Source organism: Apodemus sylvaticus, chromosome 7, assembly GCF_947179515.1.
Source record: "Apodemus sylvaticus chromosome 7, mApoSyl1.1, whole genome shotgun sequence".
NCBI lineage: Eukaryota > Metazoa > Chordata > Mammalia > Rodentia > Muridae > Apodemus > Apodemus sylvaticus.
Window position 1 is genome coordinate 18,318,209 of NC_067478.1, and position 16,062 is coordinate 18,334,270.

The following is a 16,062-nucleotide window of genomic DNA, read 5'->3' on the forward strand; positions in this document are numbered from 1 at the left end:
AGCATAGGCAGGGTTCCTAGGTCATCCCTTCACTGTCTGTAGGAAACGCACAGTCTGCACTTAAGGGTATGCACTTGCACCCTCTGTCCCTGTTACACAGACCTTATGTCTTCTGCTGTGACCATTATAGCCACTCCACAGCTTTCTGAGACCATTGTGTTCCCAAAGGCATTGAGGTGCCAGCTCTGTCTACTCTGATTTTCAAATTCTTTTCATATAACCCTCCCCACCAGGGGATTTGCTACATCATGAGCTCAGCTCATGATGTGAACTTTGTTTGCATTTTGAGGTCCCCTATAGGAAAACATTTTCACATTGTCTGGTTCTCTCAAATTCAGAAATAGAAGTCTTAATGGGCATTTCCCATACCTCTGTTATATACCAAGATTCAGTAATTATTCCCTGATTAGCATTATCAGTGTCGTTGCCTTTACAAAGGGTAAACAGTTTGGTAATACTATAGAAATGTTTTGTGATAACTTGCCCATCAACTGAAGGTATGGTTACTGAATGTAGTGCTATGTAAGCCACAGTACAAAACAAAACAAAACAAAACAAAACAAAACAAAACAAAACAAAACAAAACAAAACTGTACAGCCTGGGCTACACAGAGAGTTCCAGACCAACCTGAGTTATAAGACCTTATCTCACTTTATTCCAACAGCCATAGAGCAAAACCAGCCAAACAAAACACTCCATCCAGTTTTTGACTTTTTGAAGCAGATTTAAAAAGCAAAACTAAGTGTTCCCTTCTCTCTAAAACCTCCATTTATGAACTCTTCTTTCCTTGGAGAAAGGAGAAATGTCCATGGCTTTGCAGCCTTTAAGCTGTGTATGCTGGATATGTGAAAAGACACACACACACACACACACACACCCTTCCATATACAACCACACTTGACTTTTCATTGGATTTAGTTTTCTATTTTACATGACACATTATCATCTTTTTTGGTTTTTGCCTTTTGCAGGAGAATACTTCACCGAGACTTGAAATCAAAGAATATATTTCTGAAAAATAATCTACTGAAAATCGGTAAGATGTTTTAAATGTCTGCTCTAAAGCTCTAAGCAAGTTTGTCTTCAGTGCTGCTACAGCAGCAGAAGTGTGCGGTTCAAGCTAGCATGGAAGTTATCCAGCCCTGGCTTCTTTGAAAGTAATCCAGCCCTGGCTTCTTTAGCCTTTGCAAATATTTGCTCTTACCTAGATGAGACCAACAAATTATGATTATCTAATATAAATTGAAATATAAGATACTTGCTGCTTGACTGGTTGATTTAACAGGCACACTTTCAATCCTGGGCTCTGCCAGGCACTTTGTAAGCTGTAGGTTCCTCAGGTATTTAACAGTTTTTATGATTTGTGTGTGTGTGGGCATTGTGCTTGCATATATGTTTGTGCACCACATGCACGCAGTACCCATGGAGGCCAGAAGGGAGCATCCGATCCCCTGGAATTGGTGTTACAGCTTGTTTGTGAATTGTGGGTGCTGTGGATTGAGCCTGGGTCCTCTGGAAGAGCAGCCAGTGAGTGCTCTTAACTACTGAGCCATCTCTCCAGCCCCCTCATTTACTTCATCAATAAGTAGAGGCCATTCATAATTTAAATGGTGCTATAATGGCTTCATTAATATTTAATTCTTTAGAACTATGCTTGAGCTCAAATAGTTACTCAGTTGTCTGAGCTTCACATGGGATATTCATGGGGAGGAAGAGAATACAGGTATGTGACTAATTATAGAGAAGCCAGTGGATTCAAATTTCTGTACGTATATTCATGAATAGTTTAAATTTTTAGAAAAGTTCTCTTTATTATAAAATGAGATCAGACTCTTCTCCCTGCAGGGGAATTTTCATGTCTTCACATCCAGTCCTTCCAAAATTTTTGTTGGTGATTACCAGACATCAGTGGTCTAATAACAGGTTATTCTGGGTTTCTATAATCCTAGAAATAAAGACTCTGAGGTTAGATAATTCACTTTCCTCATTAAGTCTTCTTTCTACTCTGATGCACATATATTTAAAGCTATTGATCACCATTATGTAATTTAAAATATCCCTTGCCTTTCCCTTTAAAATGACACAGGGCACTGCATAATAAATGATGAAGTTAAATCAGTTTTTGTTGTTAGTTTCCAGTGATGTTTTTGTTGCTTAAAATATTTATACCTATTAACCACAATTCCCAGGGGATTTTGGAGTTTCTCGGCTGCTAATGGGTTCGTGTGAACTGGCTACAACTCTAACCGGGACCCCCCATTATATGAGTCCCGAGGCCCTGAAGCACCAAGGCTACGATGCCAAGTCTGACATCTGGTGAGTAGGCCGAGCCGGCCCCAGTGTCTGCTCTGTTCTGAGGTTCATCCTCTTACTCCATGCACTCACTCTGTCCCTTTTGGCATTTGAGTTGTTCTTGTGGCCAGAGGGACAGGAGTGCTTGCAGCTTGTTGTACTCTGTGAAATGCATTTCAGAGATTCTCTCTGTTCATAAACGAGTTGACTGGTGTAGATTCCGCCATTCCTGAACCACAGGGGAACGTTCTTAATGTGGCCGAGACATTAAAGTTTGATGTGCTTCGGCTAGCCCATTAAATAAAGCATTTGTAATCCTAAAGACCGTGCTTTGCTTTATATTAAGGTTAACTCCCAGCTCTGTGGGGAATATGCTGCTTTTCTGCATCTTAAAAGACTTTTACTAAAGATACTGGATTCAGGGGTAACCTACATTTACCATTTCCTGGGTTTTCAGTAATGGAGACATCTGTGACTTTTTTCACTTCCATGGTGCTCTTATATCCAGGAAGAGCTAGGTGGGAAGACGCCTCAGTCTGGCCTGCCGTAAGCAGCAGGCCATACTCAGGGAATGCTGGTGTACTTTGAAAGGACCTTACATAATTTTCAGCATTCAGGAGTTGAAGGACAATCTAGTTGAGAGCTTGTTAATTAAGTAAATAATTATTATATGCAAATCAACGTTAAGTAGTTCTGAGCCTTCAAAGACAAGCAATGCACAAGCATGTCCACGTTTGTTTTTTAAAGTTGAGGAGGTAGAAAATGACCTTTTGTGTGGTCAGAGGAAGATGAGCCACCCCAGTGCAGTTGGCTTAGGGTCCTTGTTAGTTTTCTGTTGACTTTAGCGCCTCCCATGGCAGAGACGCTGCCAAGACTTGTTCTAGCTCCGACCTTCCACAGAAATCACATCCCTCATTTCAGTGCCGTGATTGTCTGGAGACTCTCTGTTGACTCTTGTTCTCGCCAGAGTCTCTTGTGCTAGAGGAATAATCCAGTTCACCTATCACTTTCTCTAATCCTTTCCCATGTGCACACCAAAGTCAAAAAGAAAACTCGAATAAAAAGCAGAAATAAAAGAGGACAAAGGCATGCCACGAGGAGCAACTTTCTGTGCATTGTTTAATTGAACACTTACACCACCACCACCCCCCCCCCCCAGCACTGTGCAGTAACCTAGATATAAAGGCAGAAACACTTGCCTCTTGCTTCTTGTGAAGAACCTGTTCCTTTGGTGATCCTTCTCCAGCTCAACTGTAGCAGTTCTGGGCTTTGCCATGGCTATTAGATACCTACTTTCCTACCTGCCTACCTACCTTCCTACCTATCTTCCTACTTACCTACCTACTTACCTGCCTGCCTACCTACTTACCTACCTACCTACCTACCTACCTACCTACCTACCTACCTACCTACCTACCTATCTACCTGCCTACCTACCTATCTACCTACCTACCTATCTACCAACCCACCTACTTTTCTTCACACTTAATTTAAAAAATATTATGGATTATAAAATAGATTCAAATATATAATGTCTCTGTGACTTATGATGATGTTATCTAAAGTTCTTGCAGTGTGCTATTCGATTAAGGGCATATCAGTTCAGGAAGCTATTGTGTAAGTTTCAGCAACCTGATGGCAGTGCCTGGCGCCTTCACAGTGCATCCGCACCTATTCCCCAGCTCAGTAGGATGACTCCTAGGCCATAACTGAGGCAGTGGAACCCCAGGGGAGGCAAAGCAACTTCTTCACTTCTTCTGTGCCCAGTCCACTTGTTTACAAATATTACATAAGACATTGTAAGACTATCAAGTAGTGCTCCTGTGGTGTTCTGCAGCTACAGAAGTTCCTGACACATAGAAAATCTCTCCCAGCTTTAGACCAGCTCCCCTGCTGTGATTATAAGCTACTCAGCAAGTATGAGCTGAGAATATATCATCATCTTGACCCCAAATAACCACTTTATTATGAATTTAGTAATTACTTTGCTTGTATCTAAATCAAAACAGGCTTATCTGGTAATGAAATTTCAGCTGCCAAACCTAGAGTGGAGCGGACATGGGAGAACTATTAATTATCGTGGCACATAGAGAAGTGTGGCAAGTGATCTTAGGGAGACACTCAGGAAAATGAGATTGCGTGAGGCTGAGAACCCATCTGTGCCTCGGAGTGGGTGCCGTCTATGTCCTGAGGAATGTCTTCTGGGGACTGGGAGTTCATATGAATAATTTATAGATGCTTTGCTTGAGTGTTAATAGTGGAACTTGCCATATTTATGATGCTTAAAAAGAAGTAGTCTAATACTGATTACATTTTCATCTGTTAACACTTGCCCGTATGCAACCTACCTTCCTTCTGTAATCTAGGAGACCTACCCGGATTTCATTATTTATAGCATTCAAGTACAGGAAGTTCCTCTCAAAGGGTGACTTGGTTCTAAAAGTTGATAAACACTTATTTGGAGAGTTACAGTAATAAGGGCCACCAAGGACAATGCTTTGAACTCAGCTGCGGTGTATAGTGTTTGCTAAAAAAAAAAAAAAAAAAAAAAATGTTTTCTCCACAGGAGAAAAATAAATATGACTTGTGTTCTTCAAGTTGATCTAAACAATGAATAGTTAGCACATACTTTTCAGAAGAAAAAGGACAGTGCTGTTGGAGTGACGGTGCTTTGGTTAAGCAGAAATGAAGCAATATCTTACTGTTGCTCTTATTCCCTTTGTGAGAGTCAGCTCGGCTGCTCTCTGATTGGGGTCCGTGTGTCTGTTGGGTGCTTTAAATGCGGAGAAAGGTGGTGGGAATCACACTGGTGGAGTTCAGTTCATGCTTAGCAATAGACCCAGGTTTGCTGGTCTCAGAAGGCAAGCTTAGCTACAGGTGTACTAGAACATAGAGGGGCCAGGACCCGTCTGCTCTGCCTGGCCAAAGGATGTAGACTCACTGCAGAGCAATAGTTGTTCCTATGCCCGTGAGGCATCACAAACCCAACAGCCTGATGTCTAACCTATACAGGAACTGTTATGGTTAAGGGTAAATAAAATAGGCCTTTTGTACCAGCAGTTTCTTCAGCAGCAACTCAGAAGGCCAGGGGTGTCAGTTGCTGGCACAGGAGCCCCTGCCGATTTGGGGATGACTCTACTTCTCTTTTCTTCACCAGGAAACTATGGATGCCTTCCTGGCCTGTTGTCAGTCAGAGGGGGCTTCAGGTTAAACTACTCTCTGCTCTGAGCTACTCCACTAGTTTCAGGGTGTAGACTGTGCCCAGTGCAAACGGGCATCATCTAAAGCCAGGGAACAATCAAACGCTGTTCTGAGCACCTCACTGTATGAAAGATTTCACTCTCGGTCTTTAGAACCACCCATGTTACATTGGCTGAAGCAAGTCACATGGCAAAGCCAATATCACCAGGGAAGGACGTGCCCACCCATAGGTGAAGGGAAAAGGACCGCTTGGAGAGAAGTCACCCTCCCAGAGGGTCCCTCTTGTAAGGACACCAGGCTGGGCTGTAGCAAATGTGCTGGAGGGGGGAGCCTGGGACAGATGAAAGAGAGGTAGATTTTTCTTTAACCTGGCAGTCTTCTACTTGTGATGTTTATTCTATCTTAACAAGCCCTGGGAGACTGCATAAAAACGAGTAAGACAGCTGGAGCTAGAGCCATGATCTCCGTGTGAAGCAGTTTGCATCCATTAGCAGTGGGGCTCTTGCCAAATCCAGTGGAGTGGATAGCAGTTGGGAATGGAAGGATGACTTGCTATTTGTTACCAGCCTCCTCTCCACCATAGTCGAGCAAGCGCTGTCCACAGTCCTTCCCAGAATTCCTGTTTATATTGAATGCTTAGGTCTGGCCTCAAGAATATCTGAAGGTGAAAAATAATTTCTTTCTCTTCTAGCCAGTTTTTCTTTATTGTTTCCCTTTCCCCTCTCTATGGGCCTTTATCTTCCGTTGGCCAAATTCTGTAGATGACATGATAGTACCATGGGGGGCGGTGTCTAGAAGGGTCATGTCATCATCAGACTCTAGAAATTATGGAAGAGAGTATTCAGGGCTTTTACAAGAAGACAATTCATCTAGATCCCATTTTTTATAATTGTTTATATATAAACAATTATATATATGTGTATATATATATGAATGAATGAACACACACACACCATGCTCGTGCGCAGCTTCAAGTGCTCAGTACCCCCATGTGGCCCTTGTTTGCAGGCATATAGAGCATTTCATCAGTACAGGGACTCCGATTGGGTTGTTCTGAGCTGCTACCCACTCAGCTACTTCAGGCTTTACCGTCATCCTGCCTTGGGCCTGAGAAGAGCTTCGCTGGTTTCAGCTGCTAGTCAGTCAGTCTCTCTCTCCCCTTAACTCTCCCTGTCATCTGTCCCCTCTCTCTCTCCCTTTCTCTTTCTCTCTCTCTCTCTCTCCCCCTCTCCCTCTCCCTCCCTGCCTCTCTCTCTCCCTCTCTCTCTCTCTCTCTGCATACACCAATAAAGTACCTTGGCTATCATTCCTCAAATGTCATCCGCTTTATATTTTTAGAGTAGGTGACGCCAGCCCTGGGATGTGCACATCTCTGTTTCCCCAGCAGGCTTTTCACCACAGTTGCTGTTTGTTTTTTGGTTGTTGGTTTTGTTTTTGTTATTTAGATGTGGGTCCCAGAAGAATTGAACTGGCCAGGTCCTTGTGTTGATGAAACAGAATTTTTACTGACTGTTTTTCCCCGGTCCTGCTGCTGCTCTTAAGTAGCCTATTGGACTCTGGTGCACATCTGGTACATCTGTGGGCTACGCTTCTTAGGTTTTAGCTCCTATGGTAAGTCCCTCACATTCTTCCCTGAGTCTCTCCTCACATAGATGACAAACTCCTCGGGGTATTAGCTATATTGTTTGTCTTCATCTACTTGTAATTTAAAGCTCAAGGTTCCACGTTTTTACTTAACTGCAGAAAATGAGAGGAATGAGATTTTTGCTTTTGCTACCTGGTTTCACCCTGTTTTAGGCGGAAACTCAGTGACAATCTAGAAGCTACACTTCCTGCCAAGCTGCATCCCTTCCCAGGTGCTTGGGATGAGCACTGACCACACCTCTCTGGTGCTCTGTGTGGGTGACGGGGTTGGGGGGAAGTTGAGAAGCTTTGACAGGAGCTGTAGTGCCCTCTGACCCATGGTAATCTCCTGCCACATAATATATGTCTTAAGCTTCTCAAGTAGCCAGTGTCACCTGCTTTGTCTTTTTAAGTTTGTTTGTACTTGGACAATTTATGCTAATATTCAATTCTAAGTAAAAAAAAAAAAAAAGGTGTCTAGGTTATTATGCACCAAAGGCAAATCCACTGTGCTTGTATTAACTTTATATTTCTTTATACATTTAACTCTGGTCATACATACTTTATAAGTTTTAATTTTCTTTTTGACAATTTTATCCATGAGCACTTTGTTACATCATTTCCTTCCTTCCCGCACCCTCTCCAACTACTCTTCCCTTGTAGCCCTACTCCCAAGTTCATGATCTCTTCTTTTATAATTATTAATGTTAACGAGTGTGTGTGTGAGTGTGTGTGTATGTGTATGTGTGTGTGTGTGTGTGTATGTGTGTTTACTGAAAACATCAGAGTGCCTCTCAATCACATGAAGAAAATATTACCTAACAGATAATAGAATTTTCCAGTACTGCGGGTGCAGGTTTCTGCTTGAAGGTCTGGCAGAGCTCTAAAGAGGCCAGTTTAGCTCCACAGAGCAGGCAGCTGCCATTTCATCTGCAGCTCAGCAGCAGGCCGTGCTTCAGAATCCTCCCATAGGTCTAGCAACTTGGGCAGATGGCAGCCATAGGGATTTAAGGTTGACTCTGTCTCACGCGTACCCGATCCTGCCTTCTTCACTGTGTAGTGTGATCCCTTGAGGACAGATTTGTTTAACTCTTCAAAGTTAGAGGTATTTAGGGGAAAGAAAGGAATGTAAGACACAAACTTCTAAATAAAATTCTCTCTCTGTCTCTGTCTTTCTCTGTCTCTGTCTCTCTGTCTCTCTCTCTGTCTCTCTCTGTGTGTCTCTTTCTTTCTCTCCCTCTCTCCCTCTGTTTCTACTTCTGCTTCCTAATACTCCAATACTGGTGCTTTCTATCTTCAACAGGATAGAAGTGAGGAGATGATGTAATAATTTTCACATAACAATATTTGCTTAGAAGTTGGAGAAAATAAAAGCATAGATATATGCAATTACAGTTATCAGAATAAGTAATGTATCTAGGTAATAGATTTTAAATTTTATGACTGCACAGTCAAGACATCTTTGACTCCAAATGTTGTAGAAGCTTGTTCAATCACATTGTCTTGTATTGCTTTTGCCAGTATCTACTTATTTTATGTACTTTTGTTGGAGGAAATGTGTCACTGGGGGTTGGCTTTGGGGTTTCAATGCTCAAGCCAGGCCCAGAGTCCCTCCCTGCCTGCTGCCTGTGGATCTGGATGTAGAACTCTCAACTACTCTTTAGCACCGTGTCTGCCTGTGTGCAGCCCTGCCTCCCACCATGACAGTTGACTAAACCGCTGAGGTGTACGTCAGCGCCAGTTAAATGTTTTCATTTATAATGGTGTCTCTTCACAGGAATATAACATTGACCAAGATAAGAGATTGTTGTACCCACCCAGCCCTTCCAACCCCTTCGAGTGAGGTGGGATGTGTTTGGCTTTGTTCTTTTTTTTTTTTTTTAAAATATTTTTATTTTCTATATTCTTTGTTTACATTCCAAATGATTTCCCCTTTCCCAGATCCCCCCTCCCCATATGTCCCATAAACCTTCTTCTCTCCATCCATTCTCCAATCACCTCCCTCCTTTTTCTCTGTCCTTATATTCCCCTCCAATGCTAGATCAATCCTTTCCAGAATCAGGACCCTCTCCATACTTCTTCGTGGGAGTCATTTGTTATGCCATTTGTGCCTTGGGTATTCAGGGCTTCTGGGCTAATTAATATCCACTTATCAGAGATTGCATTCCATGTGTATTCTTTTGTGATTGGGTTACCTCACTTAGGATGATATTTTCCAGATCAAACCATTTGCCTAAAAATTTTGTGAATTCATTGTTTCTAATTGCTGAGTAGTATTCCATTGTGTAAATATACCACATTTTCTGTATCCATTCCTCCTTTGAGGGGCATCTGGGTTCTTTCCAGCTTCTGGCTATTATAAATAAGGCTGCTATGAACATAATGGAGCATGTGTCTTTATTGCATGCCGGGGAATCCTTTGGGTATATGCCCAGGAGAGGTATAGTAGGGTCCTCTGGAAGTCTCATGTCCAGTTTTCTGAGGAACCTCCAGACTGATTTCCACAGTGGTTGTACCATCTTACAGCCCTACCAGCAGTGGAGGAGTGTTCCTCTTTCTCCACATCCTCGCCAACACCTGCTGTCTCCTGAGTTTTTGACCTTAGCCATTCTGACTGGTGTAAGGTGAAATCTCAGGGTTGTTTTGATCTGCATTTCCCTAATGACTAATGATGTTGAGCACTTCTTAAGGTGCCTATCAGCCATCCAAATTTCTTCAGGTGAAAATTCTTTGTTTAGATCTGTACCCCATTTTTAATAGGGTTATTTGGTTCCCTGGGGTCTAACTTCTTGAGTTCTTTGTATATATTGGATATTAGCCCTCTATCAGATGTGGGGTTGGTGAATATCCTTTCCCAATTTGATGGTTGCTGTTTTTTGTCCTTTTAACAGTGTCCCTTGCCTTACAGAAACTTTGTAATTTTATGAGGTCCCATTTGTCAATTCTTGATCTTAGAGCATAAGCTATTGGTGATCTGTTCAGGAACTTTTCCCCCGTGCCCATGTCCTCTAGGGTCTTCCCCAGTTTCTTTTCTATTAGTTTCAGTGTGTCTGGTTTTACATGGAGGTCCTTGATCCACTTGGAGTGAAGTTTAGTACATGGAGATAAGAATGGATCAATTCGCATTCTTCTGCATGCTGACCTCCAATTGAACCAGCACCATTTGTTGAAAAGGCTATCATTTTTCCACTGGATGTTTTTGGCTCCTTTGTTGAAGATCAAGTGACCATAGGTGTGTGGGTTCATTTCTGGATCTTCAATTCTATTCCATGGGTCCACTTGTCTGTCACTGTGCCAACACCATGCAGCTTTTAACACTATTGCTCTGTAGTATTGCTTGAAGTCAGGGATACTGATTCCCCCAGAATTTCTTTTGTTGTTGAGAATAGTTTTAGCTATCCTGGGTTTTTTGTTCAGTCTCTGTCTTTTTAATTTTTTTCTTAAAACCTTTTATGTGTAGTGTAACAAGTACTGATTTTTGTTGGTTTTTGCTATTCTAGGAGCATGCAGAATTACTACTTATTTGAGTGCTTATTTGCATTTCTCTGATATCTAACAGTGTTGAACAGCTCATGAGTTTTGATCATTTAGTATATGTTGAAGATCCCTCTCTCCTCTCTCTCTCCCTCTCCCCCTCCCTCCCTCCTTCCCTCCCCCCCCCTCTACCCATATAAAGTGTAGGTTACCTTTGCTTTAATCAGCAATGGAATTTGCATATGTCTGTATTTGAAAACAGTTCTTTTCTGTTCCACCAGAATCTTTCATCTTTTTCAATACCACACTCTTATAAGGAATACATTGTTAAGCTAAACTGTTTTTGTAGCCCTTCCATTTAAAGTTAGAATCATCTTGACACTTCCTACATAAGAAGAAAAACCAAGTAAGATTCTAACCACTATTGCAGCATGTCTATAAATCATTTTAGGAGAAATCAGCATCTTCCTCTTAACTGAATCTTCCTGGCTGACTGAATCCATCTTCTCCTCTACCTCTAGTTCTTTGGTCTTCATTAATTTTCCTCACCACTATATTGTGGCCAATACTGAAGGATCTGGCGCACCTCTTTCTAGGTTTATTTATAGATATTTGACATTTGTGATGTTAGTGTAAGTGGCACAGTGAATTTCATTTTCAGAAGCTCTTGTTGCAGACTTAGAGACAAGAATGGCCTTTGTATCTAGCAGGCTTGCTAAGTCCACTTGCCTCCAGAGGCTTTTAGAGTCTTTGAGATTTTTACGTACTGAGTCATTTTGACATGATTAATGATGAGTTAATGTTCTTAGCTGATTTTTAAGTTGTTTTTTCTAGCCTTATTGTCTTAGGTAACACATTCATTTCCTGTAGTATAGATACAGCATACTGATTTTTATCTTGATCCCAGTCACAGTAGGAAATTGTAAAATTTCAGCATTTCACCAATAAGTATTTTTTTTTACTATATATTATAAAGCTGTAAAAACAGGACTAAGGACATTTCCCCCTGTTCCTGTTGTGTTTTCTTCTTTACAAACTACAGATGCATTTGACAGTTATGAATGAGACACTTCCTCCCCGTCTGCTAAGGTGATGTCATAGTTTATCTTTTGTGTCCTATAATGAGGCAAATTTTATTAATTGACTATTTAAATGCTAGATCAATACCATATTTCTGAAATAAAATCTCTTGTTAATATGAACCTTTAAAATATATCATAAAGTTCTATTTGTGATATGTGTGTGTATGCATACACATGCATGCATGCATACACACACATGCCCATGTGCATGCACACGCCATTTTGCTAGAGATTTTGAAATCCATAATAGCAATAAAATGTATAATTCTCCTTTCCCATAATGTACTTGTTATATTTTACTATCTATATTTTTCTGACTTTATAACATGAGTAGTTTGAGACAGAGTAGTATGTGATTTTTTACAAATGTTTAGCAGAATTTGATAGTAAGACCACCAAATTTTTCTTTAATTAAAGCTCAATTTCAGTTTTATTATTTTAAGTAATAGGTAGCAATTAAATAGGAAAGGGAGTGTTTTCTATGTTTTCTTGTGTAGTTTGATATACTATATATTTAAAACAGTTTCACCCATATGGCCACTTTATGCAATAAATTGAAATGAAACATAAAGACATGTTTATAAAGCTGTTCTACCACTTCCTAGTATTTGCACATGTGAGCACACAGACACGTGTTGAAGGGAGAGACTGACTTGAGGTGTGCTCCTCTCTGTCTGCCACCTTCTGATGCAGTACAGGGCCCTGCACTGACTCTGGAGCTTGCTGTTCTGACCTGACTGGCAACAGCAAGCCTCAGACATTCTTCTTGTCCTCACCTCCACAACAGTGGAGTTACAGATGCAAGACACTGTGCCTGCCTTTTACACGGGCACTGGTGGTGCAAGCACATAGCCTCAGGCTTGCACTGCAAACACTTCACTCACTGAGACATCTTCCTATGTCTCTTTCTGAAATGGATAAATTCTAGCATTACTATACCTTTCCCCATTCCTATGATACTGAGGTGTTTTTCCTCCTTGTTTTCTTGATTACTCTTGTTAGAAATTTATTAACTTTCCTGGATTTTTATACATTCCGTTTATATTATCTATTTTTAAAATAGAATCTTTTATTTACCCTTTGACTGTTCCATACATGTAAACAATGTATCTTCCTCGCTGCTCTACTATGTTCATAGCAGCCATATTTATAATAGAAGCTGGAAACAACCCAGATGTCCCTCAACAGAGGAATAGCTACAGAAAATGTGTATATTTACACAATGGAATACTACTCAGCTATTAAAACAATGACTTCATGAAATTCACAGGCAAATGGATAGAACTTGAAAATATCATCCTGAATAAGGTAACAGTCACAAAAGAACACCCACAGTATTTACTCACTGATAAGTGGATAGTAGCCCAAAGTTCAGAATACCCAAGATTCAATTCACCGACCCTATGAAGCCTAAGAAGAAGGAGATCAAAGTGTGGATGCGTCAGTGCTTCTTAGAAGGGTGAACAAAATGCTCACAGGAGGAAACATAGAGACAAAGTGTGGAGCAGAGACTGAAGGAAAGGCCACCCAGAGACTGTCCCACCTGGGGATCTATCCCATACACAACCACCAAAACCGGGACACTACTGGGGATTCTGGGAAGTGCTCACAGATGGAAGCCTGATATGGCTGTCTCCTGAGAGGCTCTGCCAGAGCCTGACAAAGACAGAGGCAGATGCTCGCAGCCAACCATTGGACTGAGCATGGGGGTCCCCAGTGGAGGAGCTTGAGAATGGAGAAGGGACTGAAGGAGCTGAAGGGGTTTGCAGCCCCATAGAGGGAGCAACAGTGTCAACAGGCCAGACCTACCCCCCCCCCCCGCCCCCCGGAACTCCGGGGAACTGGACCACCAACCAAAGAGTACACTTGGAGGGACCCATGGCTCTGGCCGCATACGTGGCAGAGGATGGCCTTGTTGGACATCAGTGGGAGGAGAGGCTCTTGGGCCTGAGAGTGTTGGATGCCCCAGTGTAGGGGAATACCAGGGCAGGAAGAGGGGAGTAGGTGGGTGGGTGGGTGTGGGGAGCACCCTCATAGAGGCAGGGGGAAGGAGGATGAGATAGGGAGTTTCTGAAGGGGAGACCTGGAAAGGGGAAAACATTTGAAATATAAATAAAGAAAATATTCAATAAAAAAAGAAAAAATTAACAATATATTTGACAACATATCTGTTTAGGTCTATTTAGCAAGTTATTGTCTTTTCCCCCCTGCTGTTGAAGTTCTTTAAACTTCATTTCATGTGATTTTCTTTTATTTTTACATATAAAGCATTAAGTTTCATTATAACATTTTCTCCTCTGAGCCCGGGGATGAGAGCACTTCTGGTAGAACCTGTGCACAGAGGACTGTGGGACAGCCTTAGCTCCTGGGTGCAGATGGTGACCAGAAGGATCCGGTCCCAGTTGCTCCATTGTTCTGTGCCCTGTGCGCTCCTGGCTGGTCCTGCTTTGGACAGTTATCTCACCTCTGAGCCCGAGGTTGCAAGTACTCCTGGGAGAACAGCTCTCTCCTGGCAGGACCTGTGTACAGACGACTGTGAAACAGCCTTAGCTCCCGGGTGCAGATCTCTCATGCTCATGAATTGGCAGGATTAATACAGTGAAAATGACCATCCTGCCGGAAGCAATCTATAGATTCAATGCAATCCACATCAAAATTCCAACTCAATTCTTCATAGAGTTAGGAAAAGTAACTTGCAAATTCATCTGGGATAACAAAAATAAACCAGAATAGCAAAAACTATTCTTAACAATAAAACAACTTCTGGGGCAATCACCATCCCTGAAATCAAGCTGTACTACAGAGCAATAGTGATTAAAAACTGCATGGTATTGGTACAAAGACAGGCAGGTAGATCAATAGAATAGAACTGAAGACCCAGAAATGAACTCACACAGATCAAAGATCATTTGATCTTTGACAAAGAAGCTAAAACCATCCAGTGGAAAAAAGGTGGCATGTTCAACAAATGGTGCTGGTTCAACTGGCAGTTAGAATGTAGAAGAATACAAATCAATCCATTCTTATCCCCTTATACAAAGCTTAAGTCCAAGTGGATCAAGAACCTCTATATAAAACCAGGTACACTAAAACTAATAGAAAAGAAAGTGGAGGAAGAGCCTTGGGCACATGCCCACAGGGGAAATTTTCCTGAAGGACACCAATAGCTTATGTACTAAGATCAAGAATTGACAAATGGGCCGGGCAGTGGTGGTGCACACCTTTAATCTCAGCACTTGGAAGACAGAGGCAGGCGGATTTCTGAGTTCAAGGCCAGCCTGGTCTACAGAGTAAGTTCCAGGACAGCCAGAGCTACACAGAGAAACCCTGTCTTGAGAAACAAACAAACAAACAAACAAAGACAAATGGGACATCATAAAATTTCAAAGCTTCTGTAAGGCAAAGGACACTGCCAATAGGACAAAATGTCAACCAACAGACTGGGAAAAGATCTTTACCAACCCTACATCTGATAGAGAGCTAATATTAAACGAATACAAAGAACTCAAGAAGTTAGACTCCAGAGAGCCAAATAACCCTATTAAAAATGGGGTACAGAGCTAAACAAAGGTTTCTCAACTGAGGATTACCGAATGGCTGAGAAGCACCTAAAGAAATGTTCAACATCCTTAGTCATCAGGGAAATGCAAATCAAAACAACCCTGAGATTCCACCTCACACCAGTCAGAATGGCTAAGATCAAAAACTCAGGTGACTGCAGATGCTGAAGAGGATGTGGAGAAAGAGGAACACTCCTCCATTGCTGGTGGGATTGCAAGCTGGTACAACCACTCTGGTAATCAGTTTGGCAGTTCCTCAGAAAATTTGGCATAATACTATCTGAGGACCCATCTATACCTCTCCTGGGGGTATACTCAGAAGATGCTCCTACTTGTAATAAGAACACATGCTCCATAGCAGCCTTATTTATAATAGCCAGAAGCTGGAAAGAGCCCAGATGTCCCTCAACAGAGGAATGGATACAGAAAGTGTGGTACATTTACACAATGGAGTACTACTCAGCTATTAAAAAACAACAAATTCATAAAATTCCTAGACAAATGGATGGAACTACAAAATATCATCCTGAGTGAGGGAACCCAATTACAAAAGAACACATATGGTATGCACTCGCTGATGAGTGGATATTAGCCCAGAAGCTCAGAATACTCAAGATACCACATGAAGCTCAAGAAGAAGGAAGACCAAAGTATGGATACTTTGGTCCTTCTTAGGAGGAGGAATAAAATACCCATGGGAGGAGATACAGAGACAAAGTGTGGAGCAGAGACTCAAGGAAAGGCCACTCAGAGACTGCCCCACCTGGAGATCCATCCCATATATAGTCACCAAATCCAGACACTATTGTGGATGCCAAGAAGTGCTTGC

At 41.8% G+C, this 16,062-nt stretch overlaps 1 protein-coding gene across 1 annotated transcript in view; it reads left to right on the forward strand.

Annotated features, from left to right (window-relative positions):
* The window catches only part of Nek11 (NIMA related kinase 11), a 246,892-nt gene that overhangs the window by 76,588 nt on the left and 154,242 nt on the right, over positions 1–16,062 (forward strand). Inside the window, exons 5-6 of the mRNA XM_052187461.1 lie at positions 973–1,037; positions 2,191–2,317. Of these exons, the coding sequence (XP_052043421.1) occupies positions 973–1,037; positions 2,191–2,317 (192 nt within the window). The remainder of the gene's footprint in view (positions 1–972; positions 1,038–2,190; positions 2,318–16,062) is intronic.